The sequence below is a fragment of the Ambystoma mexicanum genome, chromosome 7p (genome assembly GCF_040938575.1).
Source record: "Ambystoma mexicanum isolate Mex_15411 chromosome 7p, UKY_AmexF1_1, whole genome shotgun sequence".
Classification (NCBI taxonomy): Eukaryota; Metazoa; Chordata; class Amphibia; order Caudata; family Ambystomatidae; genus Ambystoma; species Ambystoma mexicanum.
Window position 1 is genome coordinate 649,699,862 of NC_090939.1, and position 19,301 is coordinate 649,719,162.

A 19,301-nucleotide genomic window follows, 5' to 3' on the forward strand; every position below is an offset into this window, starting at 1 on the left:
CTTGCCTCACATCCAATCCCAGAAAGCCCCACCCGCAATGTCCCGGCTTCCAGCAACTTGTAACACAGTGAACAGTTGTAAAGCTGCAAACAGAAAGTGGGGAATCAAAAGCTCACTGGGCCCACTGACCCCAATCTGGAGTAACCCGGGCTTCTCCCCTGGCCTTTGCATCCGTAGCTTTGCCAAGTGGCCAGAGGGCGGCCTCCACAAAATCTCAGACTTTTTAAAGGAAGGCCAGCCGCTTACCTTTGAGGACTGCAAGGCGAAGTTCAATATCACTGAGGAGGAACGATTCCGGTATACTCAGATCCGGCACTGGATCTCACAACGCTCCGTCAGAGAACGTGGCTCCAGGGACCTAACTCCCCTCGAACTATCAGTGACAGCATCCCCTCCAAGAGGTAAGATCTCCACCCTCTACAAACTCCTAGAAAAAGCTAACCCTGGAGCGAAGGAAAGGTACATGCTGAACTGGGAGAGGGACTTGGGTCGCTCCTTGGAGCCTGATGCTTGGGACAAAATTTGGTCAAGACTCCACAAGAGTACCCAATGTGTTACCAATAGGGAAGGGGGATATAAAGTATGCTTCAGGTACTATATTACACCAACCCAACTCCATAAAGCGGGCGCGAGGCCCTCACTGAACTGTTGGAGGGGGTGCACGCAAGAATGGCTCGCTTTTCCACCTCCTATGGGACTGCCCTAAAACGGCGCACTATTCGAAGGGGGTCCTGACGCATGTCCGAGCAATAACAGGCCTTAACATCCCGTGGGACCCTGGAATAATTTTACTGGTTGACCCGGGGGAAGCGGATGTGCCGATGTCAGGAAACGCAGCTCGCCTTTGCACTCATCTACTATTGGCAGCCAAAATTGCCCTCGCTCGTCTCTGGAAGCACCACGAGTGCCCCTCTATCCCGCTATGGTGGGCTAAGTGTTGGGACATTGTTACTGCAGAAAAAGTCACTGCAATTCGCCTGGGCAACCTCACTCCCTTCCAGAACACTTGGGCCCCATTCATGGACTATGCAGACCATTACCCGGCCCTCACACTAAAGTCGCCTAGCGTCCGCTGGCTGAACTGAACTTTGCATGGACGCGGCTTGGTCCAGTATAGAGATATCCCCCTCTCTCGCCAATTTCTTGCCCAAATATTGCTATGAATGAGTTGCATACTAAATTCCCTCTCCTATTATCTATTCCTTCAATTGTAATGAACTATTCCACCACAATCATGCGCTAATTCCGATGTCTACTGTTTAATTTGTTTCTTTCTTGTTATTACTGATTAATACCTGAATAAAATGTATATTTTGAAAAAAAAAATTGTTATCATGTTCAAAATACACCCTTGCCTCCCTGGAGACCATCCAACTATAGACTACTCAAATAGGGTGCATGGCTATGACCCCAGGCAGAGCCAGGTGATAAAAGTGTACAAAGTCATCCTCTCTCTCAGCCCCTGGGACAACTTAAGAATCTGCAATCATTGGCTGCGAGTCCTCGAAGAAGTTTAAAAATCCTGCTAGACCTGCAGGTCGAGTAACTGAGTAAATCTACTCGACCAAAGAGAAATGCAATCGACCCATGAATTCGTCATTAGTGATTGTTAATTTCAATAACCAAGTCTCAAATGCGCTTTTATGTTTTGGTGGTAAGATCTGTGATGGGTGCATTTTTCTTGTGGAAGAATTCGTAAGGTTTCAGCCAGATCCATGCCTTTTTTAAAGGCAAATAACATGTGCTACATAAAATACACTTAGATTGCGTCACATTAGCTTCCTCATATAAAACAGACAGCACCCTGTGTCATCTTTCACTTACTATTTCTGTAAGTATTTATACAAATGTCAGGTTGCTTTATTATGATGTGTACTTTGAGCTCTCTTTATAAAACAGCACACACATTTCTATCAACTAGATCCGGAAACATACGAGGTCAAGTGCCAAAGTTGCAGAAAGTTGTAAAATCCTGTTCCTCTACTTAACTTGTGTGACCCTGGACACATCACGATATATCACTGTGCCTTATCTGCCAAAAGGAGAAATCCCTACAAGTCATTCAGTTCGCACTGCATGTGTGCTATTAAAAAACCTTGCTTGAGTAGCAAAGTCTCATGTCATTTCTTCTGATGACATTTTCTTTTATGTCGGAATGATAAAATAGGAGCTCTGCATATCTATTGCTGCGCAGGGCTTCTTAAATCCTAGAGTCTGCCTAATTAAAGGGAAATGAGTCAGCAATGTTAATCCTCTTTGAAAAGCTCTAACATGTTTATTACACACACTCAGAAAGGATGTTGAACCACCAACCCGTGGGCCAGGGGCGCAACTAGACGGAAACTTCAGACTGTCCGTGGGGTAAAACTTACTTGTGTGGGGGTGTTCTCAGCAAGTCATCTTTGCGGGAACTAGTGACAAGTTAGCAGCAAATTGTGCAATTTAATGATCATCAGGTCACCTACATCGCCTCGAAAACATGATTGGACTGAAGGACAAAATGCTTATTTCTATTGGCAGTTGCCAGCAGGGTAATGCTTTGGTTGGGAAGAATTAAATGATTTGCGCAGGATTACACATTTGGTTAAGCAGTGAAGCCATGATTTCTACCCAGCAATTTAGGCACCTTACCACACATCTTCCAAGCTCTACTTCGTACACACGTTTATTTTGGTAATATCACAATTATACAGTCTGATAGCGGCTGCTTGTAAAGTACACAGAGAAACATTACAATATGTAACGCCTAATATAAAATTGTTAGGGAAAACAAATCATCTTTGTAGCTCTATTTGTCCCTAACTGAATGGAAGACAAGTCCCAGAATGTATTTGAGAAGAGTCACTTGGATTATGTGGGTATTCCTGACCAAATGTGGTGTTTTGGGCATCCAACCTCTTTAAACATTCTAGTGAGACTCTTAAACTGAGGCTCCAATGCCAAACACTTCCATAACTATCCACGTCATGTCGGAAAATAGACATTTAAGGACTACTGTAAAGATGAGTTGCCTCCTTTCCCTTTACACCCTTCCAAGCATGCACTTAACATGCCAGTGCTAACATCCTTCACCAGCTCAGTCCCAGGTACCGTTTATTACCTTTCTTGTCCTGAAAGCTCTGTAGGTGAGCGAGGTCAAGTCCACATCAACCAAACTTTCAGGGGAGGAACGGGGGCGTCAGGGTTAAAGCCCAATGTGCCCAATGGTCGTTGTGTGCCTGCTGTGTGCCTCATAAAACTGTTATCTTGCTATCAAGAATATAAATGAGCCTGGAGTCTGGTGACCCCACAGGGCTGACTGCATGAAAGTTTTGCTATGGATAGGGACTCCAAGCAGGCAATCAGACCCCTCAGTTCTCTAAGCACAGTGAATGCCGCAGCTCCAGAGACCACATCTACCCTCCTCACCCTTCCACAACCTGTTACCAATAGGGCAGTCACCCCTCCATGAAGCCGTGACATGATCCTTCTATAGTAAATGCTGTGCACGCTGCTTCCATCTAGTGGGAACAGAAGGCAGCACAACAAATTAACTCAAATTGCAAACAAGCATTGCAGAACAGTACTCATTGGTTGTGTACATTGAAACGGACACTGGCCAATGCGAGAGCGTAAGGGGAATTTGCGAGGCCTGGATGCCTAGTATAGTTAATCTCTGACACCAAGCTCCGTAGATGAAACCTGCCGCTAATTTGGCGATGATCACAAAGTAAGGGCTATCTTAAGCACTTTTGGGCACCTGGGCACAGACATCTTTGGGGCCCCCTCCACCAAACCATAGGAACAAGAATATCTGGTCACCTCCCCTCATCGCAATCAGAACCCATAGGTTGATATGCTGACTTGCAGCATTCAAAATAAGCATGCTTACTCCCTTTAACTCCCCTTAGCCTCTTCATTCTTGCTCTAGTCAGAATGATAAACAATTAGCATTTGAAAGCCAACATTAGCAGTCTACGAAGAGGTTACTTCTGTTCTAATATAGATACAGGAGACTTTTTATCAATAGCATCCAGGAAGGTATGCAGCCTATAATTTTAATGCAGGACTGTACGTTATAGGTACATGGATCCCAGAATAGACAAAACTCATATTAGCTGCCTCACAGAATACACAAGTGCTGAAGCATGGCTAGAATAAACCAATTGGAAGGAAGGAGAACGCTACACATCCCATGGCATGGATAGTGGATGCAGATTAGAAACTACCAGGAAGGTGCCTGTATCCAGACAGACAGAGATTAGAAGTGGCACATGGTTTTCAAATAGTGTTGCCATTAGAGATCAAAGGAACAAGTGCCTGTGGTGTGCAATATATCAATACTCACTGTTATAGTGGAAGCAACATTATAGCCAGTGAAACCACGAATGAGGCTTTTTTGAAGATCATTCCCTCAGAAGGAAATCTATCTGAAGTGCTGACAATTTTGAAAGGTTTTGGGACTGGCAATTCTGAGCGGTTAGTCAATACACGATTAAATGAGATGCCAAGGACCACACAATGTTTAATGGATGAAGTTGGGATTTGTGCCAACTCTGCATTTGAACACTTTCTTTTCCAGTTCTCACCATGAACTAAAATAATCAAATTTTATAAAACTGCCTTGGAAATCACATTACCAAACGTGTCAATGTTTTAATAACAAAATATTATAGAAGGGTGTTGCGCAAAATGCTAATGATTCTAACTTCATTCTCTCCAGCAACAAGAGAAGTATATAAATACCAACATTCCAATCCATGTGATTGAACAGATTTAATCTAGGTTTGTTTTTAGTATTTTAAAGCTTTAAATACTTCCAAAACAGTGGCTTGCGAAATTGTCATTTATAAATTTGCAGAAAAACCTTTGACTTTTTACAAAAAAGCAAACCATTTTTTGTGTCAAACGAGCAGACCTTAAAATATGCTTGCCCGAGGCCTGCAACATCTGATCCGCTCTCTTTTGTCTACCACCCCTTCCACTCAAATGCCTTGCATAAGAAGAAAGATCAAGTAATGGGCTAAACAATGCTACCAGTATTCAAGAAGGCAAACCTCACAGAAGACAGCACAGTAATGTAAGAGATATTAGATGATTTGGCCAGGATCACTGTATAGTTTGTTGGGGAAGCCAGGATACAATTATGAATGCTTTTGTTCCACAGTCTTGAATTTGGATACTTATTCACCTCTTGGACTAATAGTTTATGCTCATCGCTGGAGGTGATTGCCTAGCTTTTACAGCACCCCATCTGAACAAACCAATTTCTACATCTTCACCATACGGATGATAGGTTCGTTTTTAAAGCAACTGCTATGTAGTGTGGGTACATTGGCGATAAAAGCACCTGTTGTGTTGCAAAACTAAGTGGATATGGAGGCAGGTTTATAGACTTCAGACATAGGAAAGGCTCAGCCAGCAATGCTGGAATGTGCAATTCTAATCTTGTATATGAACACACATCTCTGCAATTAGTGCTTAACACACTGAGCTAACTTCTGAAACATTGTGGCACTCAGTTTGTCAATATCCATTTCAACTTCCACTATTGCACATGATCAACATAATTCCCACAGCAAGCAAAGAATGCTACAGGAGCTGTGTGTAAGGAACACACAAACTACGTATAACACAGTGAACACAGAAAGCATTATATAATGAATTGATCAATGCTGTTTGTACTTCTCAAAATAGTCAGGCAATAGGTTTAGAGCCTCAGCAGCATGCCATTAAAAATCCAGGTGTGTGCTATTTAAATCTTATGAACAATGGAATCGTACTTCTTTAGATCAGGCTGCTTTGTGGGCCCCCCCCCCCAAGGTGGGGGCCCGGGGCAAGGGCTCGTTTTGCCCTCCCATCAAAACGTTTCTGCACAAAGTCCCCCAGAAGAAGGGACATAGTTCTATTCCCATTCTCTGAGGGAGCTTTCTTCAGTAAATGAGGTTTAATACTTCTTGAACTTAATGAACCGTAAGCTGGGCACGTGAGGAGGAAATGCTGCACATTTTCATCCTTCCCTTGTACATTTTACACTTAGCGCTAAGGGCACTGTTTCATTACTTCAAATTATTTGATAGAGGAAGGGTATCTGCTCTAGCCAGTGCAATGAGGCACCTGACTTGAGGGCTGGGCACATTCGAAAGGCACGGCTGATGAGCTCCCCCTATCACACATGTGTAAGCCCACCCTTGAGGGGCCAGACACGCCAGCTCCTCTTCTTATAACTTTCTTGTTCTTATGAGTTGGTTCTTTTTTACCTATTCATCATCGACCTATATGTGTCAGTAGGGTGGTAGGACGGGGCCAGAATATATCCTAAACCCAGTATGATCAGATCTTCTACCAGCTGTTTTTTTGTATTTCTTTTTTTACATTTATAGCAGCACACAAAACCCAGAGGCATCTAGATGCTAGTTTTAGTACAAGTGCATTAGAAAAGTCTACAATGCAAGACTGAGCATGACATTTTCAACAAAATCCCTTTGCAGCAGAGTGCTGCTAAAGTCAAATTAAGTAGGTTGCAGGTAACAATCATTTACAGCAAAATGCTGCAAAAAGTGGAATTAGGTGGGTTGGTGGTAAAATCCATGCATGGCAAAATGCAGCATAAAGTTAAATTGAATTAGGTAGGTTGCAGGTTACGTCCATTTACAGCAAATGCTGCATGCAGTCAAATTAAATTAGTTAGGTTGCAGGTAAAATCAATTATTTTTTTTTTAAATGTTATAGTTTCATTTTTTAAAAACTTTTAATTTGTCTCCAGTTTTCCAAGGTTTCCTTTTAACTTATTGCAGGTTTGGCAAGACTTACAATTTCTTGTAGAAATTGGCATATTGTAAGGATGAGTTTATGCGATCTGCCGTTAAGCATCTCCATCCATCTCTCTTCTGTCTCCATCGTCTGTTCTCTGAACTTGTAGTAGGTGCCAAACCTGGATCTTTGTTCAGACAATTTGTTGCATTCCATTAGTAAGTGGAAGAGCGTTTCTGACTTTTGAGTGTCTGAGCAGAAGCAGCAAAAGTGATCTGTTGGAGGAATTTGTCTGGTTTTGGCTAGATAAGAGCGTGTTGGTATTGTGTTCATTCGGATTTTCAGGTATATTGCTCGCATTTTGGGATCAGGGAAGATGGTCAGGTAGGCTGGTAGTTTGTTAATGGATCTGATGTCTATCTTGCATTGTAGGTTGAGGGTGTATTTTGTTTTTTCTTCCAGGGTTTTTATCCAGTCATTTTTCATTATTTTTGTTTTTGCGTGTTGAGGGCGTAGCGTGAACATTTCATATGAAATTTCTTCTGTTTTCATAAGTTGCTCTAGGTTGTCTTTCCACTTAGCAAGCATTGTGTTGTTCATCGCTCCTTCATGGGTCTGCAAGATTTGAATTGCCGGTGTTGTCTCATCGGTGAGGAGCTTGCGGTATAGGTCTAGTTGTTTCCATGAGACAATTGAACTGATGATGGTACTGCTACTTCGTGTCTGATCCTGGTCAGAGGGGAAAGAAGGTGGCAGCTGCAGAATCTTACGCCAGAAGAAGGCTTCTAATTTTGTCCAGCCATAGTCCGTTGCATTTATCATGGCTTCTGTTCCATAAACTATTGTTGGAATCACCTTTTGTTTATAGTATGTAGTTATGGGTTTGAATGAGTATTTGCCAAATTTTCGCTGGATCACACATCCTTGTCTTGCCAGAGATTGGATCCTTTATTCTAATTTCAGAGTCCACTCTTTTTCAGATTTGGATTGGTTTATATGGATTCCTAGGTATTTGAATGTTGTTACTTCTGCAAGCTGATTGTCATTTAGATAGATTTTTTGTTGTTTTCCGTTATTATTGATCAATCTGGTCAGTTGCATAATTTTCGTCTTCTTTGTATTGATAGTTAGTTCATTGAGGTTCATGTAGTGGCTTAGTTGACCGAGACTGTTTTGTATGCCTGAAAGTGTCTTGTCCAGGAGGATAATGTCATCTGCATATGTCATGATTTTTACCGGTGTTGAATTGATCTTTGGGGGGTTAAGGGCATCGGGTTGTAGATGAGTCTCGATGTCAGTAGTGAAGAGATTTTACAGTGAAGCTGCTAGGGGGCATCCTTGTTTTAGTCCATTTTCAGCTGATATTTTCGGTGTTGTATGGCCTTCTCGCGTGAGTCTTATTGTTATAGAGGTGTTTGAATAGAGTTGTCTGATTGGCCCCAAGTTGTCATTAGGGCATTTCCATTTTTCGAGTTTGTTCCAGAGTTTTTGCCAGGATATCCCATCAAAGGCCATATGTAGGTCTATGAATGCCGCGTAGATTTTTGTTTTGTTGTGGATTGCTTCATGTTTTATCAGGTTTAGCAAGAGTAAATTGATATTTGTCCCCACGTTTGGGGGTGAAGCCAGTTTGTCTTGTTGAAAAGCGATGTGTCTCGGTTGCCCACTGATTGAGTTTTTTTAGAAGAATCGCGCAAACAGCTTTCCTAAGGGGTCAAGTAATGCAATGGGCGGAAATTTGTCAGATCATCTCTCGATCCTTGTTTGTGAATGGGTACAATGGTTGCAGTTTTCCATGATGTAGGTATCCGGTTGAGCTTGTTTATGAGTGTCATGATGTTCCTCATGAGGTTGGCCCATGAGTGCGGATCTTTCTTTATCAACGCGTTTGTTGTCCCATCAGGACCTGGAGCACGGGATATATTGAGTTTTTGTATCATGTCAAAAATGTCTTGATAGTTGCAGATTACTGTCCACTTTATATTCTGTCTCTTTGATTTGGTTTCAGTTTCTGATGGCCGGGCTTTGTATATTTTTGTGTAATGTTCGATCTATCGCTGTTCTGTCACATTTCCTATCAGTTTTTGTTGGTGTGCTGAATTGTTGTTCAGCAGATTCCATAGGTCCCGGAGGTTGTGTGTTTTGTAGGTTTATTGCTTCTGCATCTGCTTGTAGTAGCATCATGTGATGTGTTTTAATCCAATTGTTGTAGTTTTGTTTTGCCGCTTTTATTTTAATGAACAATTCTTTGTCTTTTCTTTTCTTTAATTGCTGCACAATGTTTCTCAGTGCCCTTTTCCTTTCGGTAACCTCCTTCTTATAGGAGTGCCGATGAGTCTGTGAGGTTTGTTGTGTAGTTGGTTTATAAAAGGGTTGAACTAGCCAATGGTAGTTTAATTTCTGGTCATCAGGAAGAGTGGTTTGCATAAATTGTCTTGTGAATGAGGTTATTGCTTGTTGGGTTATGCATAATTTTTTTCCAGCTGTACAGACTTCTAGCGGGGTAGGTCGATTGGGCTGTGGTCGGCGTGGCATGTCTTGTCCATGTACGACTAGTTGGTTATGGTTGCTCTTTGTCGTTGTGATTATGCTTGCTGTTTCTACTGTGGCTCTCAGTTCATTCGAGAGATAGATGTAGTCGATTATGGCGGATGATTTGCCTCGGGACCAGGTGGGTAAAGGCTTGTTTGTTTCATCCATAGGATAATCGATAAGTAGTAAGTTACGGATGTTGATTTCTTTTGTCCATTTTTTTGCACGGATTGTTAATTTTTCATTAGGAATAGGTTGTCCGTCTTTTTGCCATAAATGGAGATTTAGGTCTCCACATAATATGAATTTGATTCTTGCATATTTGAGGGTGAGGTTGTCGATTGTTAGGAAGACACCGTCCAAGAAAGCTTCGTTATTGATTGCAGCTGGGTTCCAATACAAGTTCATGATTGAAATTTTTCTTTCATGCTGCGGTATAGATGGGTCGGAATCAGGGCCTCCTTTTGTTGTTATTTTTAGAACTGTATTTTGTATCCGCGGGTTGATATTTGTGGTTTCCAATATAGACCATGTGGGATCGATCTTGATTAACGTTAGCAGACCTGATGAGGGTCTACCTTTAGTTCTTACTGGGGCTGGGTTGAGGAAGGCTAGGAAGCCGTCACAGAATGGGGTGTTGGAAAGCCAAGTTTCTTGAAAACAGATAATCTGATATGAGTCAAATTCGGGTGATTGGTCGTTAAACAGATGGGAGTTTCCCGGTGTGTTCCATGAGCACAGGGTCCAAGTGTTTATTGTATTGATTGGTGGTTATGAGATGTTGCTCAGCTCTGTAGCGTCTGAGTAGTTTAGACTGTCTTCCGATACATATTGACGTCTGATTGGACGATCGTTGTTGTAACTCATCCTTGTTTCATCATGGTTATTTACACTGTCCTCTGGGGTACACTGACGTCTGACTTGGCGATCGTCGTTGTTGTTGGTTGCGTCAGTATGTTCCCGTTTGGAATTATAGTCTGCAATCTTCTTGAAGTGGCCGGACACAGTTGCAAGTTTGTTTGGGCTATTGTGCCGCTCCTTGTGCTGATTCCTGGGATGTTCTTGTCTTTGATTTGATGTAAAGGTGCTTCTAGGGTTTTCTTCTATGGTGATTCGCACTTGCTTTGATATCGGACGTGCAGCTAAAACCAAGTTTGTGTAGCGCATCTCTTGATATTAAGATTTGATCCATGGTTGTTTTATTATGTAGTTTCAGCGATATTTTGTCATTCGAGTTTTCATCTACAAAGATGACTAGATCGATGTCTCTGGAACGAAGTTGGTTCAGGTTTGAGATTGCTTGAAACAGTATTAAGATGTTTGCTCTGTTTAGAACCAGTTTGGTAGGCCTGTTGATATTTTCTATTTCCAACGTGTAGCTCTCTGTTGACTGAAATGGGTTCAGGAATATTAGTTGGGATAGATCTGTGTGTTCTCTCGGGTTTTGCGCCCCAGAATTTTCTTGTACTAAACGGATTGAAGAGTAGCTGGTTCCGATGCTACGCCTTGTTTCGTTGGCTAGTGAGGTTGAAGAGATTTCATCATATGCTGACTGTTGGATTGAAACGTAGGTTGGGTCGGTCAATGATCTGTCTGAGATTTCTTCGCACGAGATCGTGTAGCTGATAGAGTAGTTTGGTTGATATTTGTCAATGACTATTAGACTTGAGTCATTCAATTGTCTTTTCGTTTCCATTTTTTCTGTGGAGGTGGGTCCTCGTGCGTCGTTAGGTTAAGTAGGTCGTCTGTTTCCAGGCTTTGTTCCTTATGTATTATCGCAGTTGCAGCTACTGGTTTTTTACTTAGATTTTGTGCTGATAGGTCCGGTTGTTTCAATGTAGACTTCTTGGGTTGATTTTTGGGTGTTTTTTCCGTGGTTGGATTTTTGGATGTTTTTTCTGGGATCAGCTTTGGTATCGACAAGTTTCGGAGGAAAGCTTGTGAGCCCATTTGCTTTTGCGTTTGCTTGGTGGGTTTCCTTTTTAGTTCTTTATCAGTTTTCTTTGCTGGGCCGAAGATCCCGAAGGTATCATTGCCGGTCGTGTTTTTTGGGCCGTTCATCGGCTTTATTTTCTCTTTCCATGCGTTAGGTGGGTTTGTTTTTTGGGTCGGTGAAGATGTTGAAGGTTTGCCTGATGTTGATCTGTGTTGGTCAAGGTTCAGTTTTTCTAGGTATCATACAGGGTGGTATGTTTTCTTTTGGCATATTCTGAGGCATGGGCATTTGTTGTTGTTGGTTTTTGAGCAATACCATTAATTCTTTGGTAAATTGGATCTTTTCTTCTTTGTCGCCTCGTGCAATCTCGAATAGTCTTTGTTGCCAGGTGCGGGATTGTTCTGCTTCATAGTCTAAACGTTTTCCTATTGTGTTTTTAAAGTCTTCTGTGTGTATTTTCTTGGTATGGATCATTGCCAGGAGAGTGGCTTGGTCTCGTATATTGTCTTTTATTGCTTTGTGTAGTTTAAGGAAGGGTACCATGGATTGTGATACCACTGCCAGCAGCATATTTTGTAGTTCAAGCATTGTTGTTGGAAGTCTCTGATTTTCATTGTCGTCATTCTGAGGAAGATGTTTTCCTGTATCGCCAGTTATTGGGGTTGGATAGTTTGTGTCGTTTCCTTGCGCTGGCGTATGAAAGGATTCTTCGACATCATACTCAAATTGCGTTGTTTTCTGTTCCTTTTTTATTTTGAGATGCAAATGATGTGGTGGTTCTCTGTGTTGTCGTTGTTTTTCATGGGATTTGCAGTTCTGCTGGTTAGTTTTGTTTGGTAGTGGCGTAGAGGTGCAGGATGGTGTTGCCAATTGTGTTGGTTCGCCGAAGATTTCTTTCCTTCTTTCTGCACTATTCATGATGGATTCTATTTCAGTGATGTCTAGGGATAGACGAGCTGCTTTACTTGTTGCTGTATTCAAGGGGAAGTTGAGAGGTTTTTTTAATAGTTTTTGAGCTGTGTGAATTTGTAGCTACTGTAGTTTTGCCTGTTTCGCTTTTTCTTTTTTAGTCATCCCAGCCATTGGTGCTCCCGGAGTTTTCGTTCGGCTAAATTGTTTATGTAATTCTTCATTGTCGTTTGATGCTGGGTGTTCGCTGATGTTTCGACTACTGGCAGATTTGTGGTTGTGTTTGATTGTCTGTCTCTAATTGGATCATTGGCGATGGACGTTGATGGGTTGGACTGGATTTTTGGGAGAGTTGGGTGTGTAGTTGTTTCGCTCTGTTTATGTGTGTCTTTCAGTTCATATTGCATTTCTGGTTGTTTGTTAGCTTGGACGTTCCCGTTTTCTTCTATTTGAGCTTTGGGGGTTGGATGGTTGGTTTGGTCATTTGATTCCGTTATTGACTGATTTTCAGTTTGGTCCCAGCTAATTGGGATCTGTTGGTCTGGAATTTGGTTTTGGTGAGGGTTCACTTAGACTTTCTAAGGAGGTCTGTTCCAGTTCTTCTGGTTGTTTGACTATTTCATGCTCTGGGATGTGTGTTTCTGGATTGTTTCGGGATTGTTTCGGGGGGATCGATTTTCGGTAGGATGTTTACTTGAGTTCTTCTTTTGGAATGCTTGTTCCATTGTTGTTTGTGAAGCGTCTGCATGAAGCTTTCCTGTAAGCCTTGTGTTTGGTCGCGTTGTCTTTTTTCTTTGCAGTGAGGCGGACATGTGGATTCCTGTTGTCTCTAGGGATTTTGCCAGTTTTGGTATTGGGAAAGTCCCAGTTTGCATTTCAGAGTGAATATGTCTCTTAGTACAGCACTAGAAGGATTGGTACTGGTCAAGGTTTTCTTGTTGCCGCACCCGGGATAGGATCAAAGGGGTGCAAGTCCCTGCAGTCTCCTGTATTCTGGTAAGTTCAAGGTCGAGTGTGCACTTGGGTGGTGCAGTGCGGCACAGGGTGCTGGGCAGGATCAAAAGGGAGGAGGCCCTTACAGTTTCCTGTGTTGTGTGAGCTTCACATTTTCTTGTTGCAGCGCCTAGGACAGGATCAAAGGGGAGTGGGCCCCTGCAGTCTCCTGTGTTCCGGTTGTTTCGGGAGTTCACTTTGGACAGTATGGTGCAGCACAATGTTCTGGTCGGGATCGAAGGGGAGGGAGCCCCTGCAATCTCCTGGGCTTTTAGTAGTTTCGAGATCGGGTGTGAACTTTGGGTGGTACAGTGCAGCACCGGGTGCTAGGCAGGATCAAAGGGGATAAGGCCCCTGCAGTTTCCTGTGTTGTGCGAACTTCAAAGTTTCTTGTTGCAGCACCTAGGGCAGGATCAAAGGGGAGCAAGCCCCTGCAGTCTCCTGTGTTCCGTTTGTTTCGGGTGTTCACTTTGGGCAGTATGGTGCGGCACAATGTTCTGATCAGGATCAAAGGGGAGGGAACCCCTGCAGTCTCCTGGGTTTTTAGTAAGTTCAAGGTCGGGTGTGCACTTTAGGTGGTACAGTGTAGCACAGGGTGCTGGGCAGGATCAAAGGGGATAGGGTCCCTGCAGTTTCCTGTGTTGTGTGAGCTTCAAAGTTTCTTGTTGCGGCACCTAGAGCAGGGCCAATGCGGAGCAAGCCCCTGCAGTCTCCTGTATTCCGGTTGTTTCGGGTGTTCACTTTGGACAATGCGGTGCAGCACAATGTTCTGGTTAGGATAAAAGGGGAGAGAGCCCCTGCGGTCTCCTGTGATTTGGTTGGTTTTGATGTTGTTGCAGTATTCTTTCGGTGGGAGTATTTCCGTTTGAACAGGATGGGGTAGCGCAGGGTGCTGTCCAGGATCAAAGGGAAGAGAGCCTCTGCAGTCTCCTGTCTTGTGTAAGTTTCAAGGATTCTTAATTCAGCTACCCTGGGAGGGGGCAGCAAGCCTCTAACGTCTCCTGTGTTATTATTGTTTACAGTGTTCTTGCGGCACGGTGGAGCACTAGATGCTGGGCAGGGTCAGGGGAGAGAGAGCTCCCTGTATTGTCTTGAGTTGTGGCAGCTTCAAATTTTCTTGGTATGGCGCCGGGAGGGTGGCAAGGTGCAGGGTCAAGGGGAAGTGGGCCCCGGCAATCTCTTGCCTAAGTTGAAAGTCAATATTTTCTTTTGTTGTGAAATGAGTTTCTTTAAGCAACACCTTGAAGTTGCGGGTAGGCAGGGTGGAGGATGGGTTTGTTGATGAGATGTCCCGACAGAATCCTTTATTGCCTGCAGTTCAAGTTTTCTTCGCTTGGGAGGAGCTTTCCTAATACAGGATGCAGTGCTGTTTCAGTGGGCACGAAGCAGAGTTCACAGACACAATCTCTCAGCCAATGACTGCCAAAGGATTGTCACTAGGTGGAGTCTGGTGTGTCGCCAACGTTGCAACGATAGGGTACGGCCCACAAACGGCTCCAGGGGAGTGCTGATACACTGGCACTCGCGGTCCCCACGAAGTTCGGGTGAGGCCAGCCGCCGCCGGTCGTGTAGAGGGGGCAGAAGCGCAGGGCGTGCGCGCGTGGGCCACGCTGCAGTGAGCAGGCTCGCGAACAGGCTCGTGGCTCGCCCGGTCACAGTGGGACTGCCGGAGCCGGTGTGCGCGGGTGAGGGAGTCGAGCTTCGGAGACGCGCTGCAATGGAGACCCCCCACTGCGGTGGGCGTGGGCGGTTTTCCTGGGGGAGCGCGGGGATACCGTCAAACTTGAAAGGATGGAGGGATTTGGATGGGAGAGGGCGGCGAGGGAAATTCGCCGGCACTCACAGCGGGGTCTGTGTGTGCCGAGAAGAGGGCAGCAAAAGGCGGGCAGAATAGGCCTCGTGAATGAATGGATTGGTTTCTGGATAAGGGGGGAGCAGGAGGGGTAGCAAGACTGTGGACAGTCGGGAGGGAGGGAGAGGTGTTGCCACTCACCGCAAAGCAGGGCTTGGATGATAAATTACTTGTGGCCAGTCAACAGTGATTTCTTTTTGCGGGAGTCCCTTGTTCTTCTTGGGGAGTGGAGCGGAGCGGCGCCACGGAGCATGCAGAGCCTAAAGACCAGCAGACTCCATGGCCGCTCCGTGGCTTCCTGGGTATTTTGAAGGTGAAATTGGTAGCAATAGAAAGAGGACTGGTAGGATCTTCTAGTAAACTGGAGCAAAAGCAAAAAGAGTCCTGCACTGTCACTGTCCAAAAGACTCTGCAGCAGACTCCGCAAAATCCATTTGCAGCAACATGCTGCGAAAGTCAAAGTACGTGGATTACAAGTAGAAAACAGCCTTCATTATCTAGGCATCTAGGCACTAGATACAGAAGTGCTGCCTACAGTTAAATAGGTGTAAGAACATGTGTGTGGGTTACGGTGTGTGTACATAGTATGGAAAAGTCTCACCTCCTACAATCGGGGGGCTACTTTTAGTGTGCAAACAAGCAAAATGGGTAAAACAGTGAGTAAAAAACATTCACGCTCGAAGTTCGAAAAATGCCCATAGATGTCAAGTCATTAGAGGGGTGAGGCGCATGGGAGCTATCCCCTAGGTCGGTAAATGCAGGCAGTATTGTTCAAGTGGAGGGTGGAGTGTACGTTTGTGAACTATGCTCCCAGATGCATGGTAATCCAACGGTAGATGGTCAAGATCGTGCTACATCCGCAGCAGGCTTGCTTAGACCGTAGTGGATATTTAAAAGGATGCCAGCGAGTGATGGTGGGCTGGTTTTTGTATGTGGACGCAAGGGCCTCATTACAACTCTGGCAGCAGCAATGCCGTTAAAAACGTCACGGCTGCTGCCGGAGTTGCATTTTTTCAGGCACCCGCGAATGGACAAGAACCGGGTCATGCCAAGCTCGGCGGACCCGGTAATTGCCCATTTGCGGATGCTGGTAACATGGGACTCCCCATCCCCATTCGGCCTCATAGGGCTGAATGGAAATGGGGACGTCGGATGCACCAGCACATGCAGAGTTGTGCCGTTGCATCCAACGTGCTGAGCTTGCGGGTGCCCTTCAGCCCACGGGGAAAAACCTGGCAGGCTGTCAGGCACCTGCGAGCCCAGCCCATAGTATGGCGGTCCAGGAACTACGGTACCAGCATGCTTACTGGTACCGTAGTTCCCGGACCGCCATGAGGCCTCAAGTCTTGGCAGGCATAGTCCATAATCAAAATCGTGGCATGTGTGATTTGGCTCAAATGGAACATTGCACTTTCACATTTCAGGTGGTAGAGGTTTTTTTCCAAGACTTTTTAAATCCACCATAATTCAGCTGGTGTTCGTAAAACATGCCCCACCATTCCAACCACAAGACTGTCAGACTGCATCTCCATACACCTTGTGCTGTGTGGAGAGGCTGTTATGATTCTTATATCAAACTGGGCCACTTTAAGTGTCAGTTCTGATTGCCTTTGAAATTCAATCCCAACCATTCATGCGTTTGCAAGTCTTTGTTAGATGGCATAATGCGCCCCTTTGGGCTAATATGATGCATATGCACCCCTTTGGGCTAATATGATGCAGCCGTCAAATTGACAATTCTGAATAGCCTATTTTCTTCACCATAATCGAAAGCACACACTTTGAGTTGCGCCTGCTTCCTTTCGGTGCTACCAGTTAAAGCATCTGCCCCTGGTATTAAAGACACTGAAAAGTAAACAAGAAAGTGACTGCATACTTGCTGGCTGGCGTGTGGCCATGGTGTGCTGCTGGGGCGCTGATGGATGAAGCAGGGGGTCGTGAAGAGCAGCACTGTGTTTCCACCTGATTCCGCTTCTGGTCTGCATGGTCCTCCAGGGTCCCGCACTGCAGGATATCAAACATGGCGTTCCATTAGTCTGATCTATCAGGCAAGACAGGTTTGAGTTTCAAACAACACATTATTTGCTAGCCACGCTGAGCATGGTCTTGAAGCATGCAGCACAAGTAAACTGGACTACAAACAATGGTAGAAGATTGGCGATTTATTGTGATCCTTGGAGCTCTTGTGTACAAGAATAAAGATTTTCGGAGCCTGAATGACTGAAGTTGCTTCCCACAGATGAAAATCAGACAGCAGTTTTTCACATTTAATATTTCTGGATAATATAATTTTCCACATCATACTTTTGCAAGAGGAACTCACACAATATGTGCACATGATTCTGCAAATATCTGCATTTATAATAAGACACTTTATTTTCTTTGGGATACGTTGAGCCCAGCACAGGACTGCTTATGACATGCAAACTGTGCATACCATACATATATATATATATATATATATATATATATATATATATATATATATATATATATACTTAGTTAAGGGGACGTTATGGTTAAGTTGCACTAATAGAAACCTATGAAATTCAATGGAAAAACGTTGTTACAGGGACGTTATGGTTACAGGTAAAACCAGAAAAACTCAGAAATTCGCCAGTTATGGCAAGCTAAGCAACCATAACTCGCACCACCACTGTGCACTGCTAAGACCAATACCCAGAACATCAAACATGACATCACAAATGTCATTGATGACATCACTGATGACATCACATGTGAAATTAATTTGGATGAAAAGTCCCTACAAGGGATTGTGTTTATAATGTTGGTACCAAGATGTCAGGTGTGATTGTGTAATGTTAAACATGTAATAACTAGCTAACAATTCAAGAAATTCAAGACTTACTGCACGCTTGTACCAGTACAAACAATACATATGAAGACCCGCAATGCATACAAATCAGAGGCAAATACAGGGAAACTTAAGTAAGAAAGCAAGAAACAGCACAATCAGAAAATGTTAATAGCATTAAAGTTTATCTTCATGTATACAAATTAATTGTGTGTTTGAGGCCTGCTATTGTCCCATTTATGTGCACCAGGAGCTGAGACCAAACCCTAAGGAAAGTACTTTAAGAACATATGATAAGGTTAACGTCTAGATATACAGCACCTTTTGAATTTTAATATTCTGAATGTCAGTGAACAAAACCACCTCACCTAAATATTTCAGTGAACAACAATAAATGAGCAAGATATGTGATGTCATCAGTGATGTCATCAATGAAATTTGTGATGTCATCTTTGATGTCCTGGGTGTTAGCCTTAGCAGTGCACGGTGGTGTCGCGGGTTATGGTTGCTTATCTTACCACAACTGGCGAATTTCTGAGGTTTTTTGGTTTTACCTGTAACCATAACATCCCTGTAACATCGTTTTTCCATTGAATTTCATAGGTTTTTATTAGAGCAACTTAACCATAACGTCCCCTTAAATAAGTTTTCTCATTGAATTTCATAGGATTTTACTAGTGCAACTTAACCAAAACGTCCCTTTAACAAAGTGTTTTCATTGAATTTCATAGGTTTTTATTAGTGCAACTTAACCATAAAGTCCCTTTAACAAAGTTTATTCATTGAATTGTGTAGGTTTTTATTGGTGCAACGTAACCATAACGTCTCTTTAATAAAGTTTTTTTCAGAGAATTGCATGGGTTTTTACCAGTGCATGCTATTTCCCTACAACTTACTAATGTCATACTTACCAATAGCAAAGTTTGTGTCCAATTTACAACATGTCACCTTAAAACTCTGCCATTTCCCACCTTCTAGCATCATTTTTAACACTTCTATACTTTGTCCACTGTTTTGCTTCCGTCAACTTCCGCGAAACTCTGACGTCAATGTGGACCTTCCGGACAGTGCCACATGACCATACATAGGGGCCCTCATTACGACCCTTGCGGAAAGCGACTGACCGGAGCGCCACAGCGTAAATAGCGTTTCCGCCATTGTACGAAGGAGCAAAGTGCGGCCCATTCCGACCCATCGGGCACGAGCACCACGCCACGGCGGAAGTGCAAAGTCCGCGATGGCGGAAATGACCCCAAAACGGCCCACACCGCCGCCGTACGGAGCCCTAGGTGCAATACCGCCACCCCTCTTAGCGGTCACCGCAGTGTGCGCCTACCGGAAAGTACGGTGCCCGGAAATATACGGAAACGGAAGTTAAAACATGGGCCCGGAACGGGAAACATCCCGGCGTACACCTATAAAAACACCAAAACCACACAACCACTAAAATCACTACCCTGAAACACACCCCAACCCGTCAACCACCCTAGCGAAACCACGAAAAATGGGAAAAGTAGCGAAGAAAGCGTGCG

At 43.9% G+C, this 19,301-nt stretch overlaps 1 protein-coding gene across 1 annotated transcript in view; it reads right to left on the reverse strand.

The window, feature by feature from the left end:
* AFF3 (ALF transcription elongation factor 3) overlaps positions 1–19,301 on the reverse strand; it is a 2,498,221-nt gene that overhangs the window by 270,315 nt on the left and 2,208,605 nt on the right. The window contains exon 12 of the mRNA XM_069636694.1: positions 16,831–16,958. Coding sequence (XP_069492795.1) covers positions 16,831–16,958 — 128 coding nt within the window. The remainder of the gene's footprint in view (positions 1–16,830; positions 16,959–19,301) is intronic.